General features: G+C 53.7%; 1 protein-coding gene across 1 annotated transcript in view; it reads right to left on the reverse strand.

The window, feature by feature from the left end:
• Positions 1 to 12,740, reverse strand: part of LOC111760467 (disks large homolog 5-like) — a 63,733-nt gene extending 50,993 nt beyond the window's left edge. Inside the window, exons 1-2 of the mRNA XM_058299440.2 lie at positions 12,665 to 12,740; positions 1,416 to 1,575 (exon numbers count right to left, since the gene is read on the reverse strand). Of these exons, the coding sequence (XP_058155423.1) occupies positions 1,416 to 1,575; positions 12,665 to 12,707 (203 nt within the window). The 5' untranslated portion in view covers positions 12,708 to 12,740. The remainder of the gene's footprint in view (positions 1 to 1,415; positions 1,576 to 12,664) is intronic.
• Between the last annotated feature and the right edge of the window lie 383 nt (positions 12,741 to 13,123).

A 13,123-nucleotide genomic window follows, 5' to 3' on the forward strand; every position in this document is an offset into this window, starting at 1 on the left:
CAGCTGACATAGGGGCATATTCTCATAAAAAACAGTTTCAGGAACCAGGCTTTGTAGCCCTGACATCATCCCAGAGGAACTCCCTTGGGAGGAGGCACAGACCTGTGATGGTCCTAAAGGAAAGCAGTTAAATCACTCCCTCTGTCCTCAAGACTCCTGCCAGCCACTCTGGACCCGTGCTCCTTCCCCTCCTCCTCCACGAAGCCCTCCTGGATCATGCAGGTGCATAAGGACACTTCCTCTGCCCTGCTCTGTGGCCGCCCTTCCCTCGATCTACCTCTGGTCCCAAAGAAAGAGGGGGATGAGGATTTTCTTCCAAACAAGAAACCAGGTGGAATACACCCTTCCTAACACCACGCATGGCAACGGGAGGATAAACGTGCTCACAAGTCACACAGCGAGCCACTCGATGTGAGGCCAGCCGGGGTCTTCTGGGAGGCAGCAGCACATGCAGACACACAGACAGACGGACCCACCAAGGGTGGGCGGCAATGGCCGACTGTGCCTACGAGAGCAGGGGCTTCACGCAGCCCCTGAGGGATACACAGGGGACGCACTCTCTCGGGGCGGGAAGGCGGAACCAGAGAGCGGAGTGGGGAGCCCAGGGCCATGCAACAGACAGCAGGGCCACCAAGCAAGCACCACAAGGGACAGGCAGGGGCTGAGGGCTGCGCCCCAGCACTCCTGTCACCACACACACATCCACAGCCATCGGGGCCTCTCCACGCATATGACAGGACGGACAGATGGACACAGTAAGCACAGCCATCGGGGCCTCTCCACGCGTATGACAGGACGGACGTATGGACACAATAAGCACGGTCATCAGGGCCTCTCCACGTGCATGACAGGACGGACAGACGGACACAATAAGCACAGCCATCGGGGCCTTTCCATGTGCATGACAGGACGGACAGATGGACACAAAAAGCACAGCCATCGGGGCCTCTCCACGTGCATGACAGGACGGACAGATGGACACAAAAAGCACAGCCATCGGGGCGTCTCCACGTGCATGACAGGACGGACAGATGGACACAATAAGCACAGTCATCAGGGGCCTCTCCGCGTGCATGACAGGACAGATGGACGCACGTGTGCACACACAAGCACACCTCTCACACAAATGCACCCCCTAAGGGGTCTCTCCAAACGTGGCAGGACAGACGGACAGACAGCTGGATCCGTGCCCTCCCCTGGATTCCTGAGTGTCAGCTTGGATTTGGAGGAAGCCTGCACCCCCTGGGCCCACAGGCAGCACCTCTGGGTGCCTCTCCAGATGTGAGGTGGGGCCCGGGGACGCCAGGAGCACAGCCAGACCCTGGGAGCTGGCTAAGCACTTGGGGACAACGGCACCTGCATCAGGACGGCAACCCTCGCGCATTGGGCCTGAAGAGGAGACCGGTCGCAACTACCTTTTGTCACAGGTGGTCCCGTGGGAGGCAAAAGCCAGGCGCTTCCGCAGCTCGTTCCTCTCTCGGGTCATGAGGCGCAGCTGAATAGAGAGGTTTTCCACCTTCTCGTTGGCTTGCCGGTCGGCGAGGAGCGGTGGGGACGGCGCCTTCCCGGTGGTGCCTGGGGGAGGGCAGCGATAAGGGCAACTCGTATTTAGACTGTGCTCCCCAAGTGCTGGGCAGGGTTCTGAGCTCCTGCTCCTGCTCAGCCAACCCGGCAGGGCGGGCACTCCAGGTCCCCTTCACAGACGCGAACGCTGAGCCTCGAGCCCGGGCAGACGGGCTCCACCACCCACACACCCACCCACATCTGCTCCTACACTCTTATAGGACCAGGGCCTTGGCTCAGGACCCTGACAACACCCCTCAACCCCCAACCTGGCTTTGAGCCTTCCAGGGGGATGCTGGCTTGCCCCGTCCCTGGATCCTTACCTGGTCTGGAAACACCAGCTGTCATCCACCCCTGCCCACGGATTTAGTCCGGCAGGAGAAACTGCACAGGCCTCGGACCCAGCCCGAAGACAAAGGCGCCCAGGGCCCCGCAAAGCCCCCACAGACTGGGGCAGCTTCCTCCCCCACCAGTGCTGGACACCATGCCCTACACAAGCTCCCTTTTCCAATCCTTCCAGCTGCCTGCTGGACCTGTCCAACTGGCCACAGGTGTGCAGGCTGGGAGGAGGCAGCCAGGGAGAGCGGCCCACAGTCCAGGTAAGTGGGCGAGGCAGGTAAGCCCTGGGGCCTCCAGCTCTCCAGCCCACAACAGGTCCTGATAAGCTGCCCCCAGGACCAAAAATGTCCTGAAGGGAGCCCCACGCCTCACGCTCTTACTAAGGAACAGCAGCCAACACCAGCACATCTCACAAGCTACAACTCTGGTTCTAGCAGGAAAGCAATCCATCCATCCAGGAAGAAAGCGCCTCACGCAAATGTCCTAGAGAAGTGGGACAGCACAGCGGGTTATTCTCAGCTCTGTAAAGCACGTTCTCCTGATATCAGCCATCCCGTTTTATGGCTGTGATCCATGGCTGACTCACCCCACGGGAGACAACATTTGTCCCCCTGGTGGAGCTGCAGAGCGGGCAAAGGGCAATCACTGCATCTTCCAACTCTCTGTGCCATCCTGAATCACACGTCCCCTTCCCCCTCACCTGCCTAATCCCTTGGAGGTCAAAAAATCCTCAGCTGATCGGTTGTCCACCTTCAGGAGCTCCCGGGAGGGAGCGAGTTCAACGCTGGGGTTGGGTCAGCTGGGTACGAGACGGGGGCCTCAAGCTCCCAGCTCAGTGCTTTTCAAAACTGGATCCCGTGCGTCCTGAAAGGTCTGTTATTTTAACCCCGACACACCCTAACCACCAGGATTCCTGCTGTCCAGCACAGACCTCTCTCAAAGTGGGGTCCAGAATCAGCATTTTTCGTAAGCACGGCCCTTCTCCAACGTGGTTCTACTCTACAGCTTGAGAAGCCCGCCCTTGCTTCTCCCCTCAAAGACCCTGGCTCCATACCCCTGTCCCCAGCAGAGGTAACAGGCTAGTTACAGCTCTGAGGGGGCTGCAGAGCTGCCTCCCCTTCTAGCAAATGAAATCACTGTGGTGGGCGTGAGCCAGGGCCAGTGCCCCCGCCAAGTCTTCTGGTTTGCAGCAACTTGCTTGACTTTCGGACAAACAGGGCTTTCTTTGGACACGTCTGAGGCCCCTGCTAGAGGTGCTTACTATTCACCCTCTAGCCAATTCGGGGCAGTGGTGGGGGCGGATCATCAATGGAAGATCGACAAACCCAAGACAATGGGCTGGAAAGACTCTCAACGAGCACCCAGCGAAAGGGAGCTTCCACGTCCAGTCATGGCTAGCCCCCCAGAACAGCCCAGAGAGATGACTTCTACTCAGTGCTTACTATGTCCCTGACATTAATTGGATCTTCACAACAGGTAGGTGCTATTGTCATCATTCCCATTTCGCAGGTGAGAAAACTGAGGCACTACAAGGTTAGGTAGACAGAGCCAGTGAGGGCACTGGGAGGTGAGCTGAGGCACCCTGGATTCAGGGCACATGCTCCTCAGTCATCGATAACATTTCATGCCCAGCCGTTTCTGAAGTGCTTTTCACACATTATGCCATTTAATCCCCATGAAGTAGAGGCCGCTGTTATCTCCATTTTATAGATAAGGAAACAAAACCTTACCAGGGTACAGAGCCATGGCAGAGTTGGGATTTGAAGCCCTCTCTGTCTGACCCCAGAGCCCAAGATTAATCTAAAAGTTTGCAAACTTTTTGACCCTAGGACCTCTTCACACTCCTAAAAATCACAGAGGACTCAAAGAACTTTGGTTCATAAGGGTTCAATCTATCCGTATACACGAGATTAGAAATTAAAACTAAGAAAAAAAAACTTTTAAGTTTATTAATTTTAAAGTAACAAAAAAGTATTAATATTGTTAGGAAAAATGAAATACATTTTCCATAACAAAACAAAAACCGTAGTAAGGCGTGACATATTCCATTTTCATTGAGTTCTTTACTAGGGGACGGCTGGATTCTGCCAGGGCCGCACCATCACACAGCGCGCTGTAACCTGTGAACGCGCCACTCCACCTTCGTGGGAGGACAGCGGGAAGAGCAAACGCCGTCCCAGCGTCATCGTGAAAACAGTTTTGACCTCACAGACTCCCTGAAGGCGCCTCAGGGACGCAAGGTCAAAAACCAGGAAACATGAACCCTCCAGCCTCACAACTGAAAAGGACCAGCTGCCCGCAGCCTGCCCGGGAGCTGAGCGTGTGATCCCCACACAAAGGAGCGACAGGAAGACGGAAGCCAGGGCGAAGGCGGGACCACGACGCCCTCCCAGGGCGCGGGGGCGAGGCGGCATGCTCTGCGGCTGGCGGACCCCCGGTGGGGGTGCGGACCGCGAAGAACGCGGCTGCAGCTTATGGCCGGAGGGACCGCGTGAGCTGAAGGCACGCAGCGTGGGCGCATCACCCCCAACACCCACGCCAGGGCGTGCTACGGTCACCCCTTGAGGAACCATTACACAGCCGGGAAAACGGCGGGCCCCGCGCAGGCTCGGGGCCAAGGGCTCCACCAACTGCCCACCCAGCGGCGTGGGGTCCTGGGGGCTTCACCCAGCAAGCGGCCCTCTCAACTCAGCCGACGGCGCTTCCTTCTGTCCTTTCACAATAATGGGAGAGAGGGGGCGGACGAGGGGCACGAGGAAACTTCGAGAAGAATCCCAGAATGAGGCAAGCCAGGAAGTTCCAAAATAACAGCAAGTGTTGCTGAAAACCCTCTCCATTCCCGTTCAAATTAAAAAAAAAAAAAAAAGCTTTTGGCTTTTTACTTCCATTTCAGAGTTCAAAGACATTTTGAAATCGGCACAGTCTTTGCATCATCCCCCATGTGGCCACTGAGACCCTTGGAAAACGCTAATGCAAAGTGTTAATAATGGTGGGGGGAGGTGTCTACAGGAACCCTCTTTTCTGCATGACTTTTCTGTAAAACCTACAACTTCTCTAACTAAAAAAGAAATTTATGTTTAAAAAAAAAAAAAAGACCGACCTCCAGAATGAGGGGCTTACTATCACAGCAAAGTCCATTCTCTCTCTCCCTGTCTTAGTTTTCTAGGGCTTTCGTAAGTACTTCCCACAAACCGCATGGCTTAAACAACAGAAAGTTCACGTTTCTAAAGGCTACAAGTCTGAGGTCAAGGTGCCGCAGGGCCAGGCGTCCTCTGAGCTCCGCAGGGCTCTGGTGGTGGCCGTACTGCATGATGCTCTCTGGCTTGTGGCAAAACTCAAATCACCGCCTTCGTCACACAGCTGTCTTCTCTCCGCGTGTTTCCTGTCTGTGGATTACGACCCCTCTGATCCCGTTTGGCCTCATCTTAAATAACATCTTCAAAGATCTTACAAATAAGTTTACATTCACAAGATCTGGGTAAGACTCAAATGAGTCTCTTTGGGGGACACAGTTCAATCCATAACACTCCCCATAAAACGATTCTCTGTACTGACCCACCCTAGTTCTACCCGAGGGTCACAGGGTACATCACAATGCCTCGTCTACAGAGCAGACCTATTGTCCTTTTGAAGACAACGATCATGATCCTATACCAGACACTCTTATCAAAATGGGTAAAATAAAGAAGTGACAACACGAAATGCCGGCAAAAGTGGGAAACGCAGTAAAATTGCATGTTTAACTTTATAAGCTCGTTGGTGAGAAAACAAGATGACACAACCACTTTTGAAAGCAGTTTAGCAAGAGCTCATAAAGTTAAACACGCACTTACTACAGCAAACAGCCATCCCACTTCTGGGTAATTTACGTGAGAGAAATGAAAAGTTATGTTCTCACAAAAACCAGCCTGGGTGGGAAGCAGATGTGGCTCAACTGATACAGCTTCCACCTACCACATGGGAGGACCTGGGTTCGATCCCTGGGGCCTCCTGGTGAAAAAGAAGATGAGAAAGTGTGCCTGCATAGCAAGCCGTGCCCACACAAGTGCCTGTGTGGTTAGCCAGTGCCCGCACAAATACCCGCACGAGTGCCTGCGTGGTGAGCCAGTGCCCGGCAAGTGAGTCACGCAGCAAGATGATGATGCATCAAAAGAGAGACAAGAAGAGAGTCAAGGTGAAACGCAGCAGAAACCAGGAACTGAGGTGGCACAACTGACAGGAAACCTCTCTCCCCATCAGAGGTCTCCAGGATTGAATCTCAGTGAATCCTAGGAGAGAAAATGAGAAGACAACACAGACAGCAAAAACAGCAGGGCAGGAAGAGGGGAAGGGGGATAAATAAATAAATAAATCTTTAAAAACAACAATAACAACAAAAACCCAGCCTGGGGGGAGCAAATGTGGCTTAAGCAGTTGAGCACCCACCTCCCACATGGGAGGTCTAGGGTTCAGCTCCCAGTGCCTCCTGGGGGGGAAGGGGAACAAAAAACAAGGGAAACAGATGTGGCTCAAGTGACTGGGCTCTTGTCTACCATATGGGAGGTCCTGAATTTGATTCCCAGGGCCTCCTGGTGAAGACGAGCTGGCCCACGCCATGGACACGGAGAGCTGACGGCCCACACTGTGGAGAGCTGGCGCTGAAAGATGACATAACAACAAAAAAAGGGAGACTCAGAGGAAAGACCGAGACACAGCAGACCAGGAAGATGAGGTGGCGCAAGCAACTGAATGCCTCTCTCCCACACGGGAGGTCCCAGGATTGGATCCTGGTACCTCCGAAAGAGAAAGAGGAGAAGAAAAGCAGACATGGAAGAACACACAGCGGATGGACAAAGAGAACAGACAGCGAGCACAAACAACAACGGGGGGGGGGGGGGACATGCACAAACAAACAACAAGCAAAGCAAACAAACAAACGACAAATCAAAAACCAACTCAGAGGAGCCAACGTGGCTCAGTAGTTGAGTGCCGGCTTCCCACATAGGAGGTCTTGGGTTCAATGCCTGACCCCAATACCTCAAAAACAAACAAACAAACAAACAAAACCAGTCTGCCTCTGGCGATAGAGTGTATGGACAAACAACTGTGCTATATCCATACAATGGACTTCTACTCAGCAATAAAAAAGGAATGAATTACTAGTATGCACAGCAGTATGGGTGAAACTCAAATGCATTATGGTAAGTGCAAGAAGCCAGACTCCAACAGCTGTGTACTATGTAATACCATTAAGACATTCTGGAAAAGGCAACAACTATAGGGATGGGAAACTAAAGGAACTGGGTGGAGGGAAGCGCTGACTACAAAGCTGCAGGAGGGAAGTTTTCAGTTGATAGGAGAGTTCTGTATCTTAATTACGTCGGTGGTTACACAACTGTGCATCTGTCAAAACTCACTGAAATTTATTTTTTAAAAGGGTAAATTTTACTGTATTCAATGATACCTCAATAAACCTGGTTTTTTTTTTTTTAATTAAAAGTAAGACAGTGTGGTGCCCTGGACTGAAGCCATCATCCCAGGAGTGGGGTGACTGGTGAAGAGCTGAGGCTTGTCACCCTCCCTCTGCCAGTGAATGCAGTTACAGTAACCGTTAAAAAAAAAAGCACAGTGAAATAAAAACGAACACCAAGTCAACCATCAACAAAAACCTCCAATGCCTTTCCCACAGCTCCTCTGTACGATCCTGGTGCAGCTCTTCTTTTGGATTCAAATGTAAAACTGTCACCTGTCCCTCATTTAAACCCTTCCTCTTCCTAAGTCAGGAACCCACTCAAGAAGGCAGATTTTACTTTTCCTTGGAATGTCCAGGACAGGATTCAGAAGGTAGGGGCTTGGGCTGCAGAGGCCTGAAAAGGGGTGCTGGGAGCCGGCACAGGCCCTGGACCGTGGACCAGGGGCAGAGGAGCAGAGGCCCTGTGCCCGTCACTGGACCTCTCCTCTGGCCACCCTGCAATGCAGCTCCCCACCAATGCCAAGGCCCAGGCTCTCTGTCCTCGGTCCCCTGGTCACCACTCTCCAGCCTCCTTGGTCTTACTGACAGCTGGGCAGGTCCCAACTTTGCTTCAGAACCCTGTGGGCCTGTGGTGCCAGGAACCGGGGAGAACACCGGCACAGGCACTCCGGCTGGTGCAGGGGAAGCTTCTGGACCTCCGCCAGGCACTGGCTATCAGGGAGAAGCAAAACAGCCCCACAACTGGTCATCAGAGGCACCACGGAGCCGAGCCAACCCACCCTCACCTGCAGCCGGGAGAGCCAGCGCCACCCGAGGCCTAGGCCCGATTCCTGCAGCGAGCTCGCTCGGAGAACTTCCAGGACCTCCCTCGGACCTACTGAACCCGAAACCCTGGGACAGAGCCTGGCGGCGGGGGCGGGGCGGTCCCCCCTTCCCCCCCGCAAGCCCTCCAGGGATTCTGGCTTCTGATGCCCACTAAATTTTGGAACCGCGTCTGCAGCCAGGGTGCATTTAACGGCCAGCGTGGGCTTTGCTTTCCCTTGTCTTACTGGCTGTCCAGTAGTCACACCTGAAGGAAACCCCAGGGATGAAATGCAGGGCTATCCTCCGACCCCCCAACTACAGAAATGGAAGGGGGCTTCCTCCTTTGCCAGTACGCAACTCTAGCTCAGCTCCCTCCTGGGACTCAGAAAGACAGAGCCAAGGCGGAAGGAGGTGACAATTCCAACACAGCAGCTGCAGCTGTGCCTAGCTCCCAGTGCTCCTTCCAGACACAGTACTTGTTCTAGAATCCTTGCTTCAGGGTCTGCTTCTGCAGCAATGGCCTATTGCTTCCCCATCACTCCCTCGTCTAGAGCACCATCCCTGAAAGGCCCAACTCAAGTGCCAGCTCCTCCACAAAGGTCTCTGATTCAGAACTAACGACTCCACCCCCTGGGCTATTTCCTTCTGTTTTACACAGGGCAGAATGGCCACTTATCTCTCTGCCTCCCTGGCTGGATGTGAAGAGTAGGGACCATGCTAAGGAATGAAGAGAAAGCAGGCTTTCCAGAAGGGGGAAGGAAGGGTGAGAGGGCACAGAGAGCCAGAGAGCAACCCCTGCCCCCTGACGAATTATCGCTACCTTCCCCTACCAACCAGAAGCCACACTTTCAAGGAATCTCCACAGGGACATGAGGGAAATCCTGCAGCTCCTTCTCTTGCCAACCAGCCAGGAGATCTCTGTTTAATAAAACATCTCTCCTGTTACTTCTATTTGCATGGAATTTAAGGCGTGCTTTACAAATGCTGCCCAAGAATGTCTCTTCTCCTTAAAAGCTCCCCGGTCATCGAAGAAGAGAAATGAAACGCAGCTCAGAAAATTAGGTCAGGATGAATAGGGAGAAAGAAATACCAATTGCCCGAAACGAGCGTGCATTCCCTGGGCAGACTGCACCAGCTACCCACACAGCAGGGTTGGAGCCAGGCTACAATAATGGGCCAGATGGCATGGGGGAAGCCATGTGCTGAGCGGAAGAATGTCTGAAAAGATCTCAGCAGGGAGACACTGCAACCTCCCAGGCTGTTAGCAAAGGTGTGAGGAGTCGGTAGTGGAGTCCACGTGGAGAAGCGAAACAGGAGAGAGTACCTGACGACCTAACGCCAAGCAGGTGGACTTACCAGGTGTGAGTTATGGGGGGGAAACGCTACACCCCAGGCTCCCCCTACCAATACTCTCCTATGCCGAGTATAACCTGCCAGACTTTTCCCAAATGTTCTTTTTAGAGAGATGAAAGTGGGAAAGTAGAGGTGGTCTTATTTTAGAAACCTTGCCCCTACCTTTGTTTTCACAGAGACCAAGCACATGGAAACAACCAGGCTCCATCTAAACGCTCCGTGCCCTCCTGCCAAGGGCAGTGGTGGCTCCCAAAGGCTGGCAAGGGAAGAGCTGTCTCCTCTCACCGAGGTGGGCTGAGCCAGGAGGAATTCCCCAGGAGGTGCTGGAGCCCATCACCCATTCTGCCCCAAGCCCACCGCCAGCATCTGGGACCTTGCCAGGGGCTGAGTGAGGCCAGAGCGAGCCTCGGCATCACGTGGAGGGCTCCGAGAGCAGCCCCAGCCAGGCCCCACCCTGAGTTTCTGACCCAGCAGGTGTGGGGTGAAGCTGAAGGGCTGGTTTTCTCACGAGTGCCTGCACGGTCCAGGGGCCACACTTTGTGAGCCACCGGCTTGGGCACAGTGGGAAGAGAGGCACATCTGTGCAACGGGCCTTCTGGGGAAGGAGACCCAAGAGGACACAGCCGTCTTCTCCCTAGGGACCGTCTGTGCTGGGGAAGGTAGTCTATGTCCCTGCTAAGACAGTTGCCACTAGCCACAGGCGGCTACTGAACACTGGAAATGTGGCTGGGAGATGTGATTTCATTTTAATCAATTTAAATTTGAATAGCCACGTCTTTCAGCTCTGAACAGGATGCTGGAGCTGCTGCCGCAGACACCCTGCCATCAGCGTGACGCTCCCAGGAAGGAGAGGGCAGAGCCAAGAGGGCCACGTGCCGCAGCGGGCCGACCTCGGCGCTGCACCTCTCTGGTTTAGGGCCGTACGTGTGTCCCTGTTGCAGCCACGGGCCTCCTGGCCAATACAGCCGAGAGCGCCTTTAAGGCAGCCTGTGGGAAGATGTTGCTGCACACCCAGAGGACAAGGGCAACGGAAAAGAGAAGAGCGAGGAAACCAAAACGTGGCTCCCTGGGAACCTAGGAGCGTTTGTTCCGGCTGGGAGGGGTGACGAGTGCTTTCTGCGTTAAAGGCCTGGGCACAGGCGGGGAAGCTGCCCCTGCTCCAGAGGGCCTGTCAGAGGGTTGCACCCTGCCTGCCTGTGGCCGGTGGCATCGCTGACCCCTCCACCCCAGGTGCAGAGCCGGCATCACACGGGATAACATCGGCCAGCGGACTGCCCACACGAGGCCTCCCCCAGGGCACGCAAAGGGCCAGCCACACAGAAAACATCTTCCCACTCATGCCTCAAATTCCACCGTTAATAATAAGGGTTAAGCAATTCCTCTGTCTGGAAGCCTTTTTTAAATTTCAAAGGCTCCTAGGAAAGGTAATACTTTAAACCTTAAATGTCAAGGGGAATGAATTTGTCAGATCATTGTTACTCGTTCCCAAGGGAGAAATGAGGCACCATAAATTCACAGGTTTTTTTGTTTATTATTATTATTGAAAAAATGAAAATGCTCTAATGATGATTGAAGTGATGAGTGCACAACTATGTGATTATACTAAATACTGCTGATGGTACACTTTGGATAAACTGTATGCTTTATTAATATATATCAATAAAATTGATTAGGTTAAAAAAAAAAAACCCACAGGGAGCCGAGCAGAGGTGAGGCAAGAGGGGTGCATTGAGGGTTTACCCAGTTCAATTTTCTAGAAGCCCCCACCTTACCCTCTGTTGACCCTGATGCCCCACCCCCATGCCCTTCCTCAAGGGGCAGTCCCGTGTTCAAAATGCCAACCACCCCACATTCACTCGATGAGTCTAAAGACGTCCAGAGCAGGCAGAACAACAAAAACGAGCATGCCACGGCCGAGAACAGGCCCCTGGCTGCTCAACAGGATGAGAGCACCCTGTTTGTCCTCTCTTCCCCTCACCACAATGGCCCCACTTACAGTAATCACTAATTAACCATCTCCCCCATGCACCCCACTATGTGTGCAATGAGGGACCAGTCCTTCCCATTCCCCACCAAACTCCAGAGCCTACTCTGGCTCACGGGAGGTCTTCAGTAAATAGGGGTCAGATTCACCTATGAAAGCTCTGCCTATGGCTAATTCTGGAATCTCAGGCATGAGGCTTCCCTGCCCCGGATGTCAACTTCCGCCTCTGTCGATATAGGGAGGAAAGAAATAATTGGACCATGACCTCTGCAAGCCCTTCTGGCTCCACAACTCCAACACTCACCACTGAGGTGACACCCAGCAGACTGGAGCCACAGAACCCACACTGGGGGTGCTAGAGGATGTCACCCAGGAACCCTATTGCAGAGGTGGTGTGAAAGACAAGAAAAGAGACACTGCCTTTCTGCCGGTGTGTCGGTAGTGATGCAAGAGCAGGGCCGACCTCGCCTTAGGGGTCTCTGAAACCCAGGATCAGAAAGACACATCCAGTTCAGCACGGATGGCTGTCCCTGGCCCCAAGGTCACACGCTGTCCAGGGGGCTGTTTCTGGTTACAGCGGAGTCTCAAAAGGCAAACAGTCTCACGGATAGTGGTTGCCGAGGGGAACAGGCTCCCTGAGAGGGTCGACATCCTGATGGGGTGGGGGGGGGGTAATGGCAACACATGTGCCTCCCCTTGCACCCCCCTCCTTTCTAACACCTGAACCAGAGTTCTGCCCTTCTCCATGATATGGCAGGGACATTATATATCCTGCCATAACCACTGGGAGGACTGGGAATGTGTGAACTGCAATGTAAACTGAAGTCCATGCGGTGTAGCAGGGCTCCAAAATGTAATCACCAAGTGCAGAGAAGGTGCCGTGCTGATGGGAGAGGTTCTGATGTGGGAGGAGTTGGGGGGGTGGGTAATATGGGAACCTCTTACATTTTTTAATTTAACATTTTGTGTGATCTATGTATCTTTAAAAAAAGAAAAGATAAAAAAAAAAAAGAGGACTAAGTGCTGATAGGAGGAAGAGAATGGAAATGATGGGAGAGGATAGTCCTGAGGGATGTGACAAGTGAGGGCCAGAATCCAGCCCAGGAGCCGGGGGCTCTAGCCCACACCCAGACCCCACCCACCTGGCCACCTCCCAGCGGGGTACTCACCCACACTGCTGAGGGAGCTGCTGCTCTCCGAGTCCGAAGGCATGATGGACAGGACGCTGTAGGTGGAGCCTGAGGGCAGAAGGAAGACAGATGGTTACCAGCCCTGGAGGAGCCGCTCGCCTCACCCAGACAGCTGCCAGGCCAACTGGTCCTCAGTCAACACGGGTCCATGACGACCAATGCCGGGACTAGAACTCAGGAGCCAAGAGCCAGGCAGGGGGAAGCGGGTGTGGCTCAAGAGGCTGGGTGCCCGCCTACCACATGGGAAGTCCCGGGTTCGGTTCCCAGTGCCTCCTAAAGAAGACACAGAGCAGACAACAAGTGCAAATGATGGGGTTGGGGGGTGGGGAGAAATATATAAGTAAAATAAATCTTAAAAGAAAATAAAAATAAAGAGCCGGGCAGAGAAGGGGCAGTCCACCTAGCCCTCCACTGCACCTCTCTGCAACATTCTGGCTC

This window comes from Dasypus novemcinctus, chromosome 6, assembly GCF_030445035.2.
Source record: "Dasypus novemcinctus isolate mDasNov1 chromosome 6, mDasNov1.1.hap2, whole genome shotgun sequence".
In the NCBI taxonomy this organism is placed as follows: domain Eukaryota; kingdom Metazoa; phylum Chordata; class Mammalia; order Cingulata; family Dasypodidae; genus Dasypus; species Dasypus novemcinctus.